General features: G+C 52.3%; 4 protein-coding genes across 4 annotated transcripts; 2 read left to right on the forward strand and 2 right to left on the reverse strand.

The window, feature by feature from the left end:
* Positions 1–2,238: 2,238 nt before the first annotated feature.
* On the forward strand, positions 2,239–4,074 carry PG994_009974 (uncharacterized protein; the record flags this gene model as incomplete). The annotated part of the gene is made up of 5 exons (XM_066861383.1): positions 2,239–2,311; positions 2,358–2,735; positions 2,793–3,068; positions 3,381–3,519; positions 3,567–4,074. The coding sequence occupies 5 exons, from the start codon at positions 2,239–2,241 to the stop codon at positions 4,072–4,074; spliced, it is 1,374 nt and encodes a 457-aa protein (XP_066710493.1).
* A 226-nt stretch (positions 4,075–4,300) lies between these two features.
* PG994_009975 (interferon-induced GTP-binding protein Mx) lies at positions 4,301–6,744 on the reverse strand (the record flags this gene model as incomplete). Its single annotated transcript, XM_066861384.1, has 6 exons — positions 4,301–4,506; positions 4,571–4,811; positions 4,880–5,395; positions 5,464–5,726; positions 5,774–6,118; positions 6,222–6,744. 6 exons carry the CDS (start codon positions 6,742–6,744, stop codon positions 4,301–4,303), a joined length of 2,094 nt encoding a protein of 697 aa, XP_066710494.1.
* A 4,734-nt stretch (positions 6,745–11,478) lies between these two features.
* PG994_009976 (uncharacterized protein) lies at positions 11,479–12,009 on the reverse strand (the record flags this gene model as incomplete). The annotated part of the gene is made up of 1 exon (XM_066861385.1): positions 11,479–12,009. One exon carries the CDS (start codon positions 12,007–12,009, stop codon positions 11,479–11,481), a length of 531 nt encoding a protein of 176 aa, XP_066710495.1.
* A 745-nt stretch (positions 12,010–12,754) lies between these two features.
* Positions 12,755–20,192, forward strand: PG994_009977 (uncharacterized protein; the record flags this gene model as incomplete). Its single annotated transcript, XM_066861386.1, is given in 4 exon segments — positions 12,755–12,812; positions 13,014–14,158; positions 18,404–18,529; positions 18,549–20,192. The coding sequence occupies 4 exon segments, from the start codon at positions 12,755–12,757 to the stop codon at positions 20,190–20,192; spliced, it is 2,973 nt and encodes a 990-aa protein (XP_066710496.1).
* Between the last annotated feature and the right edge of the window lie 1,056 nt (positions 20,193–21,248).

Raw genomic sequence — 21,248 nt, forward strand, 5'->3', positions numbered from 1 at the left:
TCTTTGGGAGACTTTGCGTCGATCCTGGATCCTGACCTACGGAAAAGGTTGCGCCGTGAATCAAGGGTTTGCATATACGAAGTGGCATGCGTCTGGTTATGCCTTCATGCGGCAGGGTTCTGCTATGGTGTAACTTGGGCCGCCTGAGGACCCAGGATGGCCTATTGAGGGAAGCCGGCTTTACCGAGGGCAGCTGGACTGGTAGACTCTACTGGATACAGGTTGGCATCCCTTCGCGTAATTCTCCTCGGCCTTGGAGAGGCGGTGTCACATCAAGCGGGAATCACGCCAGCCATCCTTGAGACAGTGGTCAATTGGTCAGGGAAGGCGTTGACCCAGGCCAATGTTGGTATGCGTCTCGTATACCCCCTCTATCCCATTAGGGGTAATGGTAATCTGGCGAGAAAAAGAGCGTTCTGCTCCAACGCCTGTCATTTGGACACGGCTACCCGCTACTCCAACCTCGACCCTGCAACTCTTACCATGACAGGCAGGCGGGATCGACTCTTCCTTGGGAAATTTCCGCATTGGGAAATTTCCTAGGCTTGAACTATGGGATTTGGCCGGACGTGACGAACACAGCAAACGATCAGTGGGAAAGGTGTGGATGTTTAACACCAAGCCCAGCCACTGGTATCGGCCTCCCCGATGATCTCCTAGAAATGGGAGGGTTGCATGGTGCATTGTTTGTTGGCGATGACGAACTCTTCAGTCCGAACTTGCCTCTCCGGGAAATTCTCGCCTCGGCCTTGATGTTACGCACTTCTGCCTGCAACGAGCTAGTGCATCAGGGCCATGTATGCACGGGGTAGAGTGCGTCAGGCCATGTGTACGTGAGCCAAAGGCCTGACCGCCGTGGATAGAGTGCCTTGGGCTGGACCTACTGTGCCACTCGTGAGCAAGCTTCCCTATGATCCCGGTAGATGGGGTTCGCCTTGATACGGACACCTCGTCTTACGCCTATCACACTCGTGCCGAGGCAATTGTCATTGACATGGCAGGTAGCCCCTTTTCGACTTGACGCAGGGCACTGGCCACCCAGCTGCAGGAGCCCTGACGGGGCTTCCGATTCGTCCTGGCATCCTTCTCCAACCCCTTCCACCTTGTCAGGGGCAGTGCTGAGCAGGTGAGCGGATCAGTGCTTGTGCCTCGCGCTTGCCACTCTGACATGGTTATCTGCTACAGCACATCCTAGATACCTGCTTCAACGGGCAGGTGAGATCCGATCTTGGCCCTGGAAATTTCCTCATTGGGAAAGTATTCGAGTCTAAACAGGCTCACCAACTGGGCGCAGTGTGTCGAAAGCTAGGCATATAGCCATGTATCCACGCCTCGGCCGCTTGTCGGTATCACCGATGACCCCTGGATGCGATATGGTTTTGGGACTTGCTGCTCGCCAGCTACGGTGATCCCTTTGGTCCAAATTTGCCTCTTTAGGAAATTTCACCTCGGTCTTGCTAATATCCGCCCCTGCCTACGATGAGCTGGACTACAGCCCACGGTTGCTATTTGCCGGCGGTAGAGCATCAGGCCATTCATGCATGTGCCAAGTAACCAGGCCTCAGCGTTGAGATAGCTGAGGCAGGCTGGTTGAAGGGCTGACCCCTTTCCGCACCGCTAGAGGCGAACATGTTGGCTTGGCGAGTCCTGGCGCTGCTTCCGATTTGCTCTAGCTAGCACCCCCTAATGGGGGCGGGAATTAGCGTCAATCGCGTTCGACTCGATTCCCAGTATTATACGAGATTTGGCGATCGTATTGCCCAAGTGGTACAGGCTCGTAGCCAGCCATCAGCGAGATAATGTTGGGGTGGAGCATTTCGGTGCAAATGATAGTTCCTCGGCTGCCAACATTGCGACATATTTGGTTTCCAGATATGGCATAGGTAGGATCTGGGCGCTGCGGGCTGGACAAATATCGTGGCGGTGACAAGTACGGGCGTTTTCACACAAGGGGCGTGTACTCAAGATTAGGCTTGAGTTACAGGTGCTACTTGAGCCGGAGTGGTCGAGTTATGAATCTAACACCTACATAAAGCCCGCGGTTCGCTGCCGATACGATGTCAATACTATCATTGCCATTTCCTTCTTCAGCTATCACTTTCAAAATGCCTCCAGCAAAGTTTCGACAAACGGACAGCATCGATTCCATCAGGGAGCGCTACGAGGACAAAGAAAAAAAGACGGGTACAAAGGGCACGTGAACGCCAACGACGCAAACATCATCCACTCCCGTCCCAAATGGTAGCAAGGCCTCCATTCGTGCAAGATACTGGAACTTCGGTACCAACACAGTCTGACTTCAACTTCCCAAGTATGTTTCATCGTTCCCTACGAGATCAAGAGCTAATTACACATAGGTGACTCTCCAGAGTCATGGAATAGCGTCAGCATAGATGGTTCATGTGCTGGCTTTGGAGTCCTTCTCAAAGAAATTGCGCAGCAAAGCCAAGGATGTGAGCCTATGACCTACAGCATGGAGACGCCGGTCTCGGAATTTGAGATTCGCGACAGCACAGATCCAACGGGTCAGCAGTTCTACCCCCAACTTGAGACCAAGGGCACGGACTCTGGCCCTTTCCACACCAGCCGGGCCAGTTTGGAACCTCTATCCACACATATTTCCCCCAGAGAGGTGACATCTCCAGAGTCTCAGCCGCCGGTTTCCAACTTGGCGACAGCTTCTATGGTACGGTTAAGTCCAATAAATGAGGATGGTACAAGCTGCAGCAACACGGGTAAGTACGAGAGATGCGAATAAGGAGCCCCTTACTAATGTTGAGAGCGTGAAGCAGATGTCGAAGACGATCAGAGTGTCGGGAATTACACCGATAGCGACAGAGAAATACCAGTTCCGAGCCCAGAAAACACCGCCGACGATAGCGCAGACAGTAATGTGGCGTCTATTCTTCCCACACCCGATAGCACGGCCTCTGCAGTCCTTACTGCTGTTGTCGAGGAGCCAGTCGCTGCCATCCTCAGCGCAGATACCAACCAGACAGGCAAGATTGATCGCTCATCCCCGGCTTCAGGCCAGGACACACAGGCGCTTGCCAGTCACACGACGGCTGGTAGGGGGAAAGCGTTGTCGTAAAGGAGTTGAGGGTGCCAACTGGACTGATGGACCTCCGCCTGCGAAACGGAGCAGGCAAGAAGTCACTACAACAAGGACTTTACGTCCGTTACCATCTCGTGCCCTATCAGTACCGCGCAATAGCCGATCACCGGGTCCCCCCAAACACAACCCATTCGGGCGTCCAAACTTCGTCGGGTGGCACCAAGTAGCCACGAGCCCTTCATATCTCATTCGGATGGCCGGTCGCATAGAGGGAATCGCCCAGGAAGAGCCCGGTTCAACTCAACCCCCCTCAACACCCTGCCAGTTCACAATCTCGGTCTTCGATCCCGCTGGAGAGAGCGGTCATTCCAGACTCTACCCTCAGCGGACGGAATGCCCAAGATGCTGAAAACCCGGGTGCAGGCTCCAATCACCAGCCTTTATTACGGACGCCTAGCCGCTCGGTAAGAGAAATCAGCACCGACATGCCATATTTGCGGCTTTGCTCCAGAACGCCTCCTTCAGCTAACGGACAGTGTGGAAATGTTGCTCGCAAGTCGTACCGGCTTATCGGACGGCGAAACAAGCAGGGTCATGCTCCAGCTACTTATCGGCTCTGTTTCGAGATTTCGTCGATCTCTCCCATCAAGGCAGCCCCACTGCACAGAATAGTGGCTCCCTCGAGTTGGAACATGACTACACGGTGGATGCCACTGTCCAGCCACGGGGGCGCTACGGAAGTCTCATCAGATGATGAAGGTGCTAGCAGCACGGATGATAGCGACAGTCAGAGTGATGGTGCCGAGTCGGACGCTACGAGCCGCGCCCTTCTGAATGAAGAGAAACAAACCAAACGCCGCCGCTGGAAAAATCTGGAAGAGTGTCGGCTACGTGCGTGGGTAAAGGAGGGCCAAGACTGGCGTTGGATTGCCAATAAGCTACACCGAAGTGAGGCGGCGGTGACACAACATTGGACCATCATGACGCAAAAGGATTGCAGAGACAAGAAAAAGACTTAGGTGATCGGTTTCTTTATTCATGCACCTAGTCTATTTTAAAGAGAAAAAAAGAAAAACATTTTCTTGTATTCTTACTATGCAACTCGAAGGAGTTATACAAGCAATAGCCCAAACATTGCACTGATCACCAATATCCACACCCTGCCTGCATTAGTCTATACCATCCTAACCACTTACTGATCAACGTCTGAAACGTAGGATTTGATAAATCACTTCTTTTCTAGGCTTAATCCCATTCTTCAGGTATCGGTACAGCCTTCTTCTTCTTCTTGTCTTTTTTGCTTTTCTTGCTGGTGGTTGGCCAGCTATCATTAACGGGAATTTCGACCTCAGGGACTGCCTTAAACGATTCAGATCCGGCTGCACTTTTCGTTTCAATTGCGTCGAAGTGTTCTCTTTCCTTTTCTTCGTCTTCCGCAGAGTTTTCGAACACTAGGCGCAGCAGGGTTAGTAACAAGGCTATGGTGTGTCGCTCAATACAGGAACTGTGCCATACCACTGAGTCCGTTAACGGCAAACTGTTTGCAAGTCTCGGCTCCTCTGCTCAGCACCTCGAGCTGCCTCACGAGCTGATACCTCTGGGCTTGGATCTTCCCCTTTTCACCCGCAATGTGAGCCACCAGGTCGGGTGCCATTTTGTGTACCTCGACAGGGGACAGAATGGAGGGCAGGGCTGACATGAGGACTACTTCGATAGCCTCGACGGCGACATCGTCCAGGAACCGCTTCATGGCGACCTGAGCGAAATAGCGAGTAATTGTCAGCTTCTCAGTGGACCGCCACATACTATGAGATATCTCCGTACCTTGTAGTAGGCCATCAGGTGGTCCAACGCTTCCGATGCTGCAAAGCGATGCATATCTGGCTCGGTAATATCATCAACTAGCGCTTTCGCCAAATTACTGATATCTACATTGGAATTGTAGTAGGTGTCCAGCGGGACGCTCTTGAAGTATCGGTGCAATGCTCTGGTGACCCTGGCTTGTTCCCGCTCTTTCCGAACATTTTGGATGGTGTCGGTGAAGTAATGGTTGTACGTGATGGGATGGATCGTCTGATGGGGCTTTAAGATGTCCTTGGTTTTCGAGTTGAGTTCGGCCAGTATTTTCTCCATGGCGGGTTGCACGATTTTCCGCATAATGGCCGTGGAAGTTGCCGCGTCCGCCAGGTGGGTCACGGCGTGTTGGAGGAAACTCTGGCACGCCATCCACGTGGCATGGATGTGGCGGCGGGCCAGCTCCTCCCAGGGACCGGCCTGGTCTCGGAAGAGGTCGGCCACAAGCAACGGGTGGAATAGGCCGGGCAACTCCCTGCCCGGGACCTGCGCAACTTGGTTTCGATGTGATCGATGAACTCGTCCCTGGATACGGGAATGCAAGGCTTCGGTACCGCTGTCCCTTTCGACCCCGTTTCTTCCGATTGGGTTAGGTGGCGACGATGGCCCTTGGTTGACAAATCTTTCGCGAATTGTTCGTTGAGATTCTGAACCACGGCCCGAATGCGGCGGGTATAGCCGGTAGAGGACTCTGCGTCATCGAAGAACAGATCATTCCAGTTGCCATCGACGGCACTCTGGACGAGCCGCTGATATGCCTCGCTGATACCCATCAGGTAGGCTTGCTGCTCGTGTAGGGTAGTCTGGGCCGGCCGAGCTCGTCGAGTCTTTGCTGGCAAGCGTTACGCTTGGCCTCGATCTCACCGATCAAGCTGGGCAGCTCTTCGGTGATGTGATTCAAAAGAACCTTGCTCAAGCGGCTGCGCAGCTGGTCGATGCCCAAGACCGAGTCGGGCAGCTCCGTCCAGCTTCCCCGGCTAAAGAACTCGGCTTCTTGAATATCTCGCTGAGCTAGAGACCCACGGTCCGCTTCCGAGTCCAGGTTCTTCAGCACGTGCCAGCCGAGACGGAACTCGACCTCCTGGTTTCGCGCAAGGGACACGTAGAGTGACTCGCTCTCAGATCCGGGTACAGAGTGTCGGGCTTGGTGATGACACCCAGAGTGCGGATTCCCGTCGAATCGGCCGAGCGTGCCAGTTTGAGCACGACCTGGTTGACAAAGTCATTCTTGGCCGAGACGACGGCCAGGATAATGCTGCGGGACTGCCTCATATAGGTATCGACGACCTCCTGGATCGATTCGACGTCCGACGCCTTCTGATTCTTGGTCTGCGAATGGATAAGCCCAGGCAAGTCCACGATGGTGAGATGGGGCGGTCCGGTCCAGAGATTTCGATTCGGAGGAGATCTTTGGCAAAGGCTTTCCCATGGGTACTGATACCCATGGCGGATTTGGCATTATCGATCAGACTGGCCAGACCGTCAAAGTTCTCCAGCTCTTCGTGGAACGCGGCCAGGGTCGCCTTCTCAGAGTCGCTCCTCGTGTGGTGAGGTACGATCGAGACGCTGACGCTGGTCTGGGGAGTCCTGCGCAAGACCAACTCCGTCGGGAAGCGTGTGCAGAGGTTGCTCTTGACTGGGAAGGACACGCCAGATATCGCCTCCAGCACGGAGCTTTTCCCCGATGACTGATCTCCACACACGATGATCTGGGGGAGGGAGACGAGGTGATTGATACCTTGAGAGCGAAGGCTGTCGATAGAGTCCATCAGATCAAGACGTTCTTTGGAGCAAAGGCCATCCAACGCTCCCGAACGGAAGGTGGTGAGGACCATGTTGAATCACGTGGTTTTCGCCGAGACTGAAGTCGGCTATGATTGGAAGAGTTGAATGAGAGCAGGGCTCAAGAGGAAGTTGATAAAGCAAAGGGGATGGTTGTGAAGGGAGCTCATGGCTAATGTATATCCCAAGGGTGACCTGACAAGGTTGAGTACCTATCCAACCCGCATATTTCGACGAAGCTGTTCACTTGGGAAACCCCCGATTTGTTTGGCCTCCAGCGTCGAACCCCGCTGATTAGAGGCCGAAATGAATGTCAGCCATTGGCCTGATGGCCAGCCGCCTCAACATTATGCAGGTTACCAATATCCTAAAAGATTTCTTCCAATCATTCGTCGTTTGACAGGTAGTAACTGATAGCCGATTTGCTTTTCCCTTCCCCAACAAACGCAATTGAGGGCTGTTCCATCATTTAAGACCGCCGGTCCATATCAGGTTCTTTCGAAAGCTAGTGATAAAGTGCTATTTCCATGGTAGGAGTTATCTTGCGTCGGAGCCGCGGCGGTTTGTAAGCGCCGTCGTCGTTCGGTATCGTGCGTGCGTCGTCTTCGGCGCACATTCCACCACCTGTTATTAGCAATACGGACGATTTCCTATCTCGGAATCACTCGCATCTTTCATTCGTTTAATCTTGTGTATTCTCCTTTCAGACTATAATCACTAACCGCAAGGTGCAAAATCCCGATAATACGATCGACTATCCCGTACAGGTTTTTTGCTACTGTAGCGTAAACGAGGTGCGCCTAGCAGTTGCTCTCTGCCAAAACTGTAGTTTTCGCACCTCTCCAGATAGACTGAACAAGAAGTAGTTAAGCCATGCTCACTCCGGCATGTTTAACGACTGCTATCTTTTAGCATCGCCTTCGAATCCTTACTAAATACTTCATTGAAACCATTATAAAGTTCTACTTGGCTCGGTACGATCCGTCGAGGTTGATCCAGCCCACTGCAACGGTGTATAGCGTCTATAATTTAGGGCTCTTCATTTCTAAGCCAGCCGGCTGCCGACACCTTGTCGGATTTAAAGCAGAGGTGCCTAGCAGAGTTGCCAAGCAGCGCTATGGCCACTTGACTATTGGGCCACAGTGGCTGCCACAACCGTCGCAAGACCTAACATAACCGGTTATAAGACACCTAAACCGTCGCAAGACACCTAAACCGTCGCAAGACACCTAACCCGTCGCAAGACACCTAACCCGTTGTAGGATAATCAACTCGGTTGTAAAACAATTAACCCGTCATAAAACAATGAAACCGTTATAGGGTTATTGTTAGCAGGTGTACAGAATGCGGTTGTGGCAGGCGCTGGCACCTCGCTGAGTGTTGGCACCTAGCGCGAAAGTAAGGCGTCGGACATGGTGCAGGCCGATAGGTGGGGGTGTCCGCAGGGGAGCATATTAGTACGCAGATTGGCCCATGACCGTCGTAGGAAGATCATCAGCGATAAGTTCAATACAGAGACTGGTTGGAAACCGTTCTATCCAAAGACCTATTACAGAACGCGTGCGGTTTCTAACAGTTATTAATCCGTGATTATAAGAAGCCTATCTATGAGGCGAGCACTCCAGCCGCCCTGCTTGGCGCCTTAGAAGGATGTATTAATGGACACCTTTATGCACGACCTCGAATCTTTCTTCTGGGTCCTATTTTAGGGGCCAACGCGCGCGAGAGTTATTGTAGCTTTTGACACCTGTGAACACTCTCGATATGGAGGAATTGGCGAAGGTGAATCTGGGCACGGTGTCTGACGAGGACATCTTCTGGACTATAGAAGACTTTTTCACCGAATACTACAAGCCGATGATCCCCTGGGTCGGCCGGTTACAGAAGGTGGTATTTTCCAGCAGGTGGAAGATGGAATAAAAACAAAACGAGGGGCTGTATGAGTCGATGAAGTCCTTCGGCAGGCTCGAAAGGATACTGAAGTAGCAACAGATGGCTAATATTAGTGTATGTCAAACGTGGTTAGTATATATTATATATATAGTAGCAAGCGCTTCGAACTATAGCACTATATCTCCTTTAAATAATAGGATAATCTAGAGTTGTCTTTATAATTTATCCCTAGCATATTTATCACTTGAAATTCGGCAGTTTAATTACACTAGGATAGCAGTGATTCAAAGGTACTAAAGTTTAATAGTCCTACGACGGTTTCGTTGTCTTACGACGGGTTGATTGTCTTGCGACGAGTTGATTGTCCCACGACGGGGGTTGTGGCTATAGGCCACCAACTGTCAGTGGCGACCTATTTCCCCAGTGCGGATTAGCTAGCAAGCCAGAACGGCTGTAGATAGAGCATGACGACAACATCATTACATCTCCAGCCTTTAGTCCCAACAATAGGTTCGTTGTCTTGCGACGGTTTAGGTATCTTGCGACGGTTCAGGTATCTTGCGACGGGTTAGGTATCTTGCGACGGTTTCGGTATCTTGCGACAGTTTAGGTGTCTTACGACAGGTGCGGTCTTGCGACGGTTTAGCGGTCTTGCGACGGTTTTGCGGTCTTGCGACGGGTTAGGTGTCTTGCGACGGGTTAGGTGTCTTGCGACGGGTTAGGTGTCTTGCGACGGGTTAGGTGTCTTGCGACGGGTTAGGTGTCTTGCGACGGGTTAGGTGTCTTGCGACGGGTGCAGTCTTGCGACGGTTTAGGTGTCTTGCGACGGGTTAGCGGTCTTGCGACGGTTGATTGTCTTGATGGATATTACTGTACTGTAAGATTTGGACAGGTGGCCATGAGGACAAGTCCACTACCAGCCGGGGAAGTGCGGGTCGCCTTAGGCTATCAAGGCCGTCGACGGGGTTGGCAATAAGTCCTGGGGCTAAGCGTACCAGAATGGTACATGCTAACCACGTTGTTTTGGAAATTACCAATGCCAGCCCGCGATGTGATCAACCGAACTGCTCATAGTATGGGAATACGTGGTGCGAAGTACGCAATGAATTACAGGTTCGGTTTCTGCGTGCAAGGACCACGCTGGGGAAGCTGGTAACCAATCGCCACCATAGGTGCCGTCATCATATTATATTGTACGGTATAAGAGTACAGGACAGCCTACAATTCAGCGTAACTGTACACACAACTGCCGCGAACCGAGGGCGCAGCCGGGAACGAACGTTCCCGGAATGTCGTGATTGTACATATTGTACTTTTTAACCTTTTAGCTCCATAGTGGGGGCCGCTGTCGGTGTCTTGAAACGAGAAGAGAAACCGTCCACGTGCTGCCGCAGTAGACATGCCGTAGAGCGTAGAGAGTAAAGTTGTGGCGTATGTACACATTCTTCCTACATATATATATATCTTGTTTTTGCACCCGGATAACCATTTATATACTACTTCTTGTCCTGCTAAACATTACTTATTATCGCCATGGATGATATTGATAAGGCGCTGCTCATGGCTATCCTGGAGACTTTTACCCCGGGGCTCTGTTTGAGTAATTGGTCCACCATTGCTAAAAATGCCGGTCTGAATGTCAGGAATGCCAAATAGGTTTCTCACCATTCTCTCAATCCCTTCTCTACTCGGACGTTCCTCCAGCCCTACGGGAATCTCATTATTCTGAATTTCTTACCACCCATCAATCAGCCTAACGTCCACATCCTTACCCTCCTGCTTGGTATTCGGATACCAACCTCGAAACGGAGGCTGCTCTCGGTTAAGCTGGGTTTTCATCCTATGACAGCTCTGCGTGTGACCCATTGCCTTTCCCTGTCGCGATACGCAACGTTTTCCTCCTGGTCACCCTTTATTGGTTTCGTATATGTAACCTTAATAGCTTCTCACATCCGCTGCATGTAGGAAACGCTTTGGGTTGCTGAAAAAGGAGTTTGTAGCTAGGAAGGCTGCCAGAGGCGACGGTCTGGCTACTGCCGCCGCTTCTTCAGCTGGAGCCACACACCCTAAGCAGGGTGTTCCCTGCTGACTCTGACAAAAAGCTGGCCAGCAACAACGAGGATACCGGCGACATCGTCCAGGCAGTTGCTCCTGCTAGGAAGCGGTCCCGTAGGTTTAGAGTCCCACTCCAGCGCCCGTGCCACTCCTGTCTACCAAGATGCTGAGGATGGTAACGACGACGCTGAAGATGAGGCCCGGGTTCAGGCTGAGGTTAATGCCCAAATATTTATTGAGATGGAAGCATGGATCAAGGCCAAGGCTGAGGTCGCCGCTATTAATAGCTAGATTCGTTTTATGGTCTGTTTGATGGATAATATATTTCCCGAACAATTAGATTCTCCTATCGTGTTTTTCTGCGTTAGGACTTTTCCTAAGCCACTGATGAAGCTATTACGTCTTAGGCTGTAGCTGTCCAGCACAAGTGCCACGGACAGCTGGGCATATCACACGCTGGATATCTTTTGGGCGTAGATTAATCATATCTGGATTGCGCTTATAGCGCTCTTCTTATCTCGTTATTTTGAACATTTTGGATAGTTAGTTTTTCCCTTCATCTCTCTATTCTGTTTCGTAGGGTGTCGATGACGATGAGACCGCCACTGTACGCTGCAAGGCCTTGGAGATAGTCCCCCAATCCAGGTCTGCGGCTATTCGGTGTTCTCTGAGCAGGCTTTCTGCAACCGGTGTAAGAATCTGGCAGTGAGATACCATCCGCTGGTCTCTGTGAATGTCTTGGAGGAGCTGGATCAGTACAGAGTGCTTCTCGGTGGATTTCTTGTTTCTGGGTTACCGGTTAGCCAGCTAACTCCTCAGCTCCGCTCGGGGCATCATTGTTACATAATTCGAACGAGGCCAGCTGCGGCCGCCAGTATTAAACCCTTACCGACACCAGGAACCAGGGTCCCGTCCTCCTTCTGCGTCCCCCGTATGAAGATATCCCAGCGCCGAGCCGTCTGAAGGTCGCTCTTTAGCCTCTTCGCGTGTTCCTCCAGCTCCTTGCAACTTGCATCTGGAAAAACTTGTTTAATATATTCCTTATGGGCACTGTTTCGCGCGCTGGCGCCGCGACGACCACGACGGCGTTCGCGGCTGCAGCGCTCTCGTACTCCCTCGACAATATCGTTGTAGCACTGCAAAGTGCAGTATTCTGCCACGGCCCGGCGCCAAGGCTGGAGATCGTGCGACTTCGCCAAGTCCCGCAGGATGGTGTAATACCCCCGAAGCCGGGCGTGCGCGGGCTGGTTAGAATTAACTATCAGGTCCCCACCCCCGCCCGATGCCACCTGGCCGAAGAGCCCGATGGACTGTAGAAACTTCCAATAGCGGCCAAGGCAGTCGACAATATCGTGCCGGCCTAGCTTCATTAAGCAATTCCTCTGTACCTGTTTATCTAAAACACGGTTACAATGTTCGCACAAGCGACCGCCACCCGCGGGCATGTCACTTCTAACTAAGCTCGGAACCCGCCTTTCTGAGGGTTGTAGTGGGCTTGGGCCTGGGTTGGCGGGGCTGCCTTGGTAAGGCGCTAGAGCCTCTCGAGCTCTGCTCACAGAGTTCTTACTATTTGGCTTGGGCGACCTACCATCAACGGGATGCGTTAATGTAAGGTGCCGGGGGCCTTGTGCCAAAGATCCCGGCGGCGATGTGATGAGATTGGAGTAACAACTCGCTTCCGCCCGAACAGAATCATTATATGCGAAAGCATATGATTCACCGCTGTGAGACTGTACAGTAAAATCCAGGTTCAGCGTCCGCCATTTAGATGTCAAAAGAATAAGCCTAAGGTACTGTGGGGCGCCTGCACCATGCGTAAGTAATATGGTAGAAGTACCGGTCATCGCCAAGCAAGACTTTCGTAGGGCTGCATATTTGGCGCTGACACGTACCACTACCGCTGAGCCCGGTACTCCAGCTACCTTGGTCCAACAGTGGATCAGTGGATTGCATACAACCTGGATAGAAGAGCAGCATTGAGCTGACTGTATGTACGTACTGTGCATATAACCGCCTTTTCCGAAGCCCTCAAGTCTCCAGATTGGTACAAATCTGAGGGCATACATATATATATAGGTTGCATTCTGTTCACTCTTGCGTCTGTTTCTAGCCAAAATGTTGAGTGTCCAGCACCGTTCGCTAAGCAACAAGGCAACATCGCAGCTTTTAGTGGGTAAGCAGCCCGAGTAGACGGATTTCACGTCACGTGATGTGAGTCATACCCTTTGTCGCGCGTTACCCCACCCATGGGTTGTGTTCCTCATCTGCCCTAAGTGAGTACTTCAATGGTCTCTACGTTTCGCCACCTTTTAGTTCGAGACGAGTTACGGTCTAGAGTAATTCTAGAGTAGCCATGGAAGACACCAACTTTGAGATCCCTCTTTTCACTTTGATGATGCCGGTCTTCATTTTAGTACTCCCGTTGCCAGCCCGAGCGAGAGTCTCACTCGCTTCGGTGGGGCGCGGAGGGATGAACGAACGATCCCCGAGTCGGGTGCAAGTGCACTTGACTCGACGCCTTTGCTTTACACTATTACGTGGAAGCTGCAGCTACGGAAAGGAAGGATCACAAAACTTACTGAAGATACCATAGAAGACCTCGAACTTGCGCCCGGTGCGTACTGGAACGAAGTTTTAGAACCCGAACTCGCGACCCTTGTGCAAAGCAAATTACCCGAACCTCAATACCAACCTGACGAGACGTCGATCACAGTGTCCAACTCGAAACGCGGCGAGCCACCTTTTCAGAAGCGTTTTAACAAACTTTCAATCGATTGGACGGTCGTAGAGGGCAAGCTAAGGTTCTGGGGTAACCAGGGTAACAACCTAAAAGTTGCTATCTTGTTTATCTACAAGGAGAGCCAGCCGGCAAAGGACGGCAAGACAGGGCGTGGAGCTACCAAGAAACACACTGCCGCGCTGAACGACTTGGTTACTCAGCAAGAAGCATCTGGTCATCGGCCTGTCTGGCGAGACGTCTACCAGCTTATGGAATGTGTCAGCGCCGCATGCACGAACCGGGGATTCTCCTGCTGGCGTAATAACGAGAAGCATTACAAGCTTGATAGTGATATTATGGACCGGCTAGTCGACTATGCCGAGGAAGGGCATACGCTGGAAACGCATGCTGATGTGCCGCAAGGGATTCGCGATGTGATTTGCACACGAACAGACGAAGCAGAGGCGCGTAGATTACGAAAGCGGAAGGCTTCTGACCCGCTACCTGTTACTGTGCGCGTGCTCTGCCACGGGCACCGCGATAATGGCCCAGCAGACTGTTCTGGCGAGAGTCATTCGGCACAACTTGATATCACAGTGCCAAAGGACCAGGCCCCAGTTCGGTATAGTGATTGGCTTAGCGCAAAGGTCGATAATCAGAGATGGCGGGATGCTTACAAGTTAGCAGGCGAGGTTGCTGTGGATAAGGGCTACGATCTTCGTTGGCTGTTTACCCACCAGAAACTTGGCAGAGATATGTTGGTCGAGAATGGAGTCTTGGAGGGTATTGCCGCCACGTTTGTGAGTGAGATTTTAGACTGGACAAGAGATTCTCTATCGATAGAGCTACAGTAGTATGCCTTCTATTCTAATTCATGTAATGTTTCTTCTCGAGGTTGCTCAACATAAAGTCCGGCATTCCGAAAATGACCCTCTGCACTGCTCTGTTGACTACCCACGGCTTTGGCACATGACTTGACATAGCTTTCAAAGTTCCTCTGAATGAGGCTGCTATTACCTTTGCGCTGTGACTTAATGCATGCCTTGACCTGTCCAAAGAACTCCTCGATAGGGTTGGTTCGTGGACTGTATGGCGCGATGAAGTCTGACTTCACGCCGGCATCTCGGCACATCTGCTGGACTCTTTCGGAATAATGGAACCCAACATTATCCATGATGAGCACCGTCTCGGGCTGCGGCCATTTACCACAGTGACAGAGTAGCTGGTCGATAAAGTCTTCAAACGTGGCCTTATCCACTGACCCGTAGAAGAAGCGGGACAACTTCAGGCCGTTCTGTGTGTATGCAGCAAGCATTGACAGTCTATTGTCGCGTTGGAATCTGGCCTTCTGTACGGGCGTGATCCCTTTCGGAGCCCATCCCTTCCGCCGGAACATGCCAGGCTTGTCGAAGCCAGACTCATCAATAAACACTAAATGATACGATCGACATCCCAGCATCTTAAGTCTGTACTGGTAGAAGTGTCGTAGCTCGGGCTTCTGTTGCTGGGCTACGCGACGCATCACCTTGAGAGTCATTGTACGCTTATCCAAAGCTCGAGAAATACTTGTCGCAGAAACTTCTACTTCAAACTCTTTGCTAATAAAATCAATCATCTCACGCCGGTCCATGTCAGGCTCTTTCGCAATCTGATGGCAGAGTGCCATTTCCATGGTAGGAGTGACCTTGGGGTCGGGACCAGGACGGGTGGAAGGTACTGTCGTCGTTCCGTATCGTGCGTGCGTCAATCGTGCTCGGCGGACGGCGCGTTCGCTACAAGGGACAGCCTCGGCAATTTCGTCATTCGTCGAACCTCGAGTAATCATGGAGAGCATTTGGTCGTGTTGAGACTTCGACAGTTGGGGGGCCATATTGAGGGCCTTGTTTGGGGTTTGTTAGGAATCGAAATGTGAAGGGTTGCAGGTTGGAAATGGCGAGACAAGAGCGCCGCAGTTAGGCCATTAGTCGAAGTCACAGTGCCTGTGGAGCTTTGGTTTCCTCTAGTTTACTTCCGTTTTAGTGCAACAAGGCCTGACTTTTAGTGGCTAACCCGCTAGACCACAGAGCCCCATCTACTAAATAGCGAGTAAGTGCCTAGACATGGACAATGCTTCCCACTACTTTGATCGTTTAATCGGACCAAACTCTGTTTTAACGACGTACTCCATATTGAACTACGCAACGTCGAAAGAGAGATTCTCATCCAGCTCCATGTTTGTCATTAGCCAAAATGGCTGTCCGACTCGATGACCACACCCTGCTTTCGCCCCTTCACGGTCGGTCGTAGCATCTACCACGCCACAATGCTGATTGGACGGCAGCGCTCGCAAAATTGCGCGGGGTCGCCCGTTGCATGAATGTCAGCCGCATCAGGCTGGCGCGTACTCTCTTCAGAGATTGCGAGGGACGTCTGACTTTCCACAACCTATCGCACGAACATCAAAAGTCAAGGAGTCGCTACTCTACAGGAGCCAGCCATGACCTCAAACCTCACCATCCCGACGAACGATCACCAGCCACGGCGACCCGCTACCCGTAGCGGCTTCGAAATCGCTATAATATGTGCCCTCGTCCACGAAGCCGATGCCGCTGAAGCCCTCTTCGATCATCATTGGGACGATGGCGGCCCGCCTTACGACAAGGCCCTAGGCGATCCGAACGCTTACTCGACCGGCGCCATCGGGCGACACAACGTTGTGCTGGCACACATGCCGGGCATGGGTAAGGTAAACGCGGCAGCTGTCGCGACAAATTGCGGAAAAAGCTTCCCTAACATCAGGCTTGCTGTGGTCGTTGGCGTCTGTGGGGTTATGCCCTTCGCTCAAGATGGGCACGAGGTCGTGCTCGGCGATGTTGTTATCAGCCACGGCGTTATTCAGTACGATCTCGGACGACGCTTACCCGAGCGCTTCACACGCAAAGATACGCTTCTGGAGTCTCTTGGCCGACCGAATCCGAGATTCGTGGCATATTAGCGAAGTTGCAAGGATTTCGCAGCCGAAAAACACTCCAAAGCAAGTTGGCCGGCTACTTAGCCATCATCCAGCAGGAGCCTGGTCTCGCAGCACAGTATCCAGGTGCGCAGCGTGATAAGCTGTTCAACGCTGCGTATCGCCACGTTACTGACGGGAAGTTATGCGACGAGTGTGGCTGTGACGGGCCGCTGATACAGCGGAGCCGCCTGGATGGGGACAGTTCGCCGCCTGTTGTGCACTTTGGTTTGATTGCATCAGGTGATACAGTGCTCAAGTCGGGCGAAGATCGCGACGGCATTGCTCAGCAGGCAGGGGGGGTGATAGGTTTCGAGATGGAGAGCGCTGGCGTCTGGGGCGTCTTTCCGTGCGTAGTAATCAAGGGTGCCTGTGACTACGCGGACAGCCACAAGATGAAGGCATGGCAGCACTATGCGGCGGCAACGGCGGCAGCATGTATGAAGGCATTCTTGGACTCGTGGGTGCCTTCGTCGTCTGCTTTCCCAGGTGCGTGATATCCGTATGGTAGGTAGTTGGGCAAAGGCCCTCGAGCGTTCGCTAATTTAGTTAGAGCCACAACCTATCCCGGAGCCTATTCCTGGTCCGTCGCGTAGGTTTGAACCTTATTGTTACAAATAGCTAAGTAATGCTGATGCTAATGCTACTGTATACAGCACGTGCTTTTATGCTCCCTTTTCTCCAGAACTTCAAGTTCACAGGACGGAAAGATGTACTGGAAACGCTCAAGGATAAGCTGTTCCGGTCTCAGACCTGTCGGGCGCTTGCTATCCTCGGACTCGGTGGCGTAGGCAAAACGCAGGTCGCTCTCCAGTTTGCGTACTGGGTTAAAAATAACCAGCCGGAGTACTCGGTCTTCTGGGTGCCGGCATATAGTGCCGAGGCTGTCGAGCAGGCCTATCTTGGGATTGCGAAGAAAATCGGCATCGCCATTGATATTGACAAGCAAGATCCAAAGGTGACGGTACGGGACCACCTTAGTTCCGAAGCTGGAGGGAAGTGGCTGCTGATTATCGACAACGCGGACGACCAGGAGGTTCTGGCTGAGCCGTTCAGTGAACCCGGCTATCTGCCAATGAGCGAGACCGGGCTGACCTTATTTACAACCCGATCACCCGATGTGGCTCAGTCAGTCGCGGAAGGCAACCAGATCGAACTGGACAAGATGGATGTAGACGAAGCGCATCATCTTCTAGGCAATTCGCTCGTCCGCAAGCACCTACTTGATGACGAAGGATCAACTAATGAACTGCTAGAGGAGCTGACGTACTTGCCTTTAGCAATTACCCAAGCAGCTGCGTACCTGAACAAGAACCGGTCGTCGATCAGGAAGTACCTGGAGATTCTCCGAGGCACTGAACAGGAAGTGATGAGTCTTCTAAGCAGAGGGTTTCGGGACGGCACACGATACCCGGTATCGCAGAACGCAATAGCGACGACTTGGCTTGTATCGTTTAATCAAATCCGAAGGACAGATGGGGTTGCAAGCGATTTATTGTCGTTTATCTCCTGCATTGAACCAAAAGCTATACCAAGATGGCTATTACCCAGACCAGGCTTGGATGAGGAGCTTGAATCAGCTATCGGGACGCTCTCTGGTTACTCATTTCTTACCAGCCGTATGGACGGCGATTTGTACGACATGCATCGTCTTGTGCATCTGGCAACGAAAGTCTGGATTGAACAACAGGCGCGCACGGAGGAAATAACAGTCAACACAGTCCGGCATATCAAGACAATATTCCCATCAACCAGCCCTGCCAATCGCCAAGCGTGGCAACAATGCTTCCTGCATGCGTTTCGACTGCTCGATGAAAGCCAGTCCTACCAAGTCGAGGAGCGATATGATCTGGAATTTCAGGTAGGGCAATGCTTATACACGGACAGGCGGTTCAAGGACGCTATAAAGTATCTTGAAGAGGTGTCGGAGTGGAAGGAAGGATGCCTCGTTAATGAAGATCCCGATCGACTATCTGCCGCTCATTCGCTCGCAAGCGCCTACCTCTCCGCCAGGCGGATCTCCAAGGCGATCGAGATATTCGAGCACGTGGTCGAGGTGCAGAAGACGACGCTGGACGAGAAGGATCACGATCGACTCGCGTCACAACACGAGCTCGCAAGCGCCTACCTCTCCGCCAGGCGGATCTCCAAGGCGATCGAGATATTCGAGCACGTGGTCGAGGTGTAGAAGACGACGCTAGACGAGAAGGATCACGATCGACTCGCGTCACAACACGAGCTCGCAAAGGGCCTACCTCTCCGCCAGGCGGATCTCCAAGGCGATCGAGATATTCGAGCACGTGGTCGAGGTGCGTAAGACGACGCTGGACGAGAAGGATCACGATCGACTCGCGTCACAACACGAGCTCGCAAGGGCCTACCTCTCCGCCAGGCGGATCTCCAAGGCGATCGAAATATTCGAGCACGTGGTCGAGGTGCGTAAAACGACGCTGGACGAGAAGGATCACGATCGACTCGCGTCAGAACACTCGCTCGCAAGCGCCTACCTCTCCGCCAGGCGGATCTCCAAGGCGATCGAGATATTCGAGCACGTGGTCGAGGTGCAGAAGACGACGCTGGACGAGAAGGATCACGATCGACTCGCGTCACAACACGAGCTCGCAAGCGCCTACCTCTCCGCCAGGCGGATCTCCAAGGCGATCGAGATATTCGAGCACGTGGTCGAGGTGCGTAAGACGACGCTGGACGAGAAGGATCACGATCGACTCGCGTCACAACACGAGCTCGCAAGCGCCTACCTCTCCGCCAGGCGGATCTCCAAAGCGATCGAGATATTCGAGCACGTGGTCGAGGTGCGTAAAACGACGCTGGACGAGAAGGATCACGATCGACTCGCGTCACAACACGAGCTCGCAAGGGCCTACCTCTCCGCCAGGCGGATCTCCAAAGCGATCGAGATATTCGAGCACGTGGTCGAGGTGCAGAAAACGACGCTAGACGAGAAGGATCACGATCGACTCGCGTCACAACACGAGCTCGCAAGCGCCTACCTCTCCGCCAGGCGGATCTCCAAGGCGATCGAGATATTCGAGCACGTGGTCGAGGTGCGTAAGACGACGCTGGACGAGAAGGATCACTCTCGACTCGCGTCACAACACGAGCTCGCAAGCGCCTACCTCTCCGCCAAGCGGATCTCCAAGGCGATCAAGATATTCGAGCACGTGGTCGAGGTGCAGAAAACGACGCTGGACGAGAAGGATCACGATCGACTCGCGTCACAACACGAGCTCGCAAGCGCCTACCTCTCCGCCAGGCGGATCTCCAAGGCGATCGAGATATTCGAGCACGTGGTCGAGGTACGTAAAACGACGCTGGACGAGAAAGATCACGATCGACTCGCGTCAGAACACTCGCTCGCAAGCGCCTACCTCTCCGCCAGGCGGATCTCCAAGGCGATCGAGATATTCGAGCACGTGGTCGAGGTGCAGAAAACGACGCTGGACGAGAAGGATCACGATCGACTCGCGTCACAACACGAGCTCGCAAGGGCCTACCTCTCCGCCAGGCGGATCTCCAAGGCGATCGAGATATTCGAGCACGTGGTCGAGGTGCAGAAAACGACGCTGGACGAGAAGGATCACGATCGACTCGGGTCAGAACACTCGCTCGCAAGCGCCTACCTCTCCGCCAGGCAAGCTCGAAAAGCCGTTGATCTTCTTGAACATGTCGTGACGGTGAAAAGTCAACTATTTGATAAGGACGATTTCGACCGATATGTATCGATAAATTTGCTGGAAAATGCACGGCAGCAATTAGAAGCTGAATGGATACCTGAGAGGGATGTTTCGGGAACAAGATACCTCTTCTGTATGATACATATATAATGAAGCATCTTACCAGGCCTGAAGCATTTAAATAATCTTCGATGCATAGTAGCTAAATATGGGCGTCCACTTGCAGCCGTTGTTGGAGCCTTCCAGCCATCTTAGTACTTCCCTGGTCGTAGCGGTACATGTAAGCGCTAGAAATGCATCCGTACAGCGGGTCTGTGGTACGCTGACAGGTACCTATGACTCACTAGGATGCACGGTGCAGGAAGCCCCACAGTACTTCAGACGTATATTTTTCATATATCCATCGCGGACGCTGAACCTGGATTTTACTGTACGGCGGCGATCTCTGTATAATTAACGTCAACAGCACAGGTCATGTTCGAGTCGACACAGTCCCCCGATGGGCTTTTGCTTCTCTCACCCTGACGATTCACATCTGTGTGGCTATCGCGCATGTTAACACCATAATGCTTATCTATTAGTGATTCGACGAACTGGCGCGCTTCGAGCCTCCCTGAGAAAATAAGAAGCTCCTGCAGAACATCGTCTAGCTTTGCCTCTATCTCTACTAAAGACATTTTGAAAAGCAATCGACGACAGGAAATTGAACCTGCAAAGGGGAAGGAGAAGGGAGAAGAGGGATGTAGCGGGAGGCGGGACGAAAGAAAGCAAGAGCCAGTCCTGATTTACGAACTTAAAAGTTCGTGTTACTGCAGTAGTACTGTACACACACACACACACATTTATTACGCCCGGGCTAAGCCCTAAAGGGCAACTATCGCTTATATACATGGACTTTTCTCGAGCTCCTGTCAGCACTCCTTGAGGCCCTTACCTAGACGTGCATTCCAATCTTGTCGTCATACTTAATAGGCCACTAGACATCCCTGTAAAACAAAACAATTAATTAGTAGCAAACCGGCTTGAAGGTAGTATTTCCAAGTGTTCAGCGTCCTATCTTAGGCGGCTAAAGCAAGACCTGCTAGGTTAGTATGAATACAGAGGTGTCCAACTCCATCCTCCACTGGTAATATCAAATTGTTTAGCTGGCTTCTGCTTCCTCCCTTACTCGGTCCCGAAGCCGGCCTGTCGCTATGGCATAGCGAA

Source organism: Apiospora phragmitis (assembly GCF_038363925.1).
Source record: "Apiospora phragmitis strain CBS 135458 chromosome Unknown utg000010l:1.0-9815664.0:1.0-9183399.0, whole genome shotgun sequence".
Classification (NCBI taxonomy): Eukaryota; Fungi; Ascomycota; class Sordariomycetes; order Amphisphaeriales; family Apiosporaceae; genus Apiospora; species Apiospora phragmitis.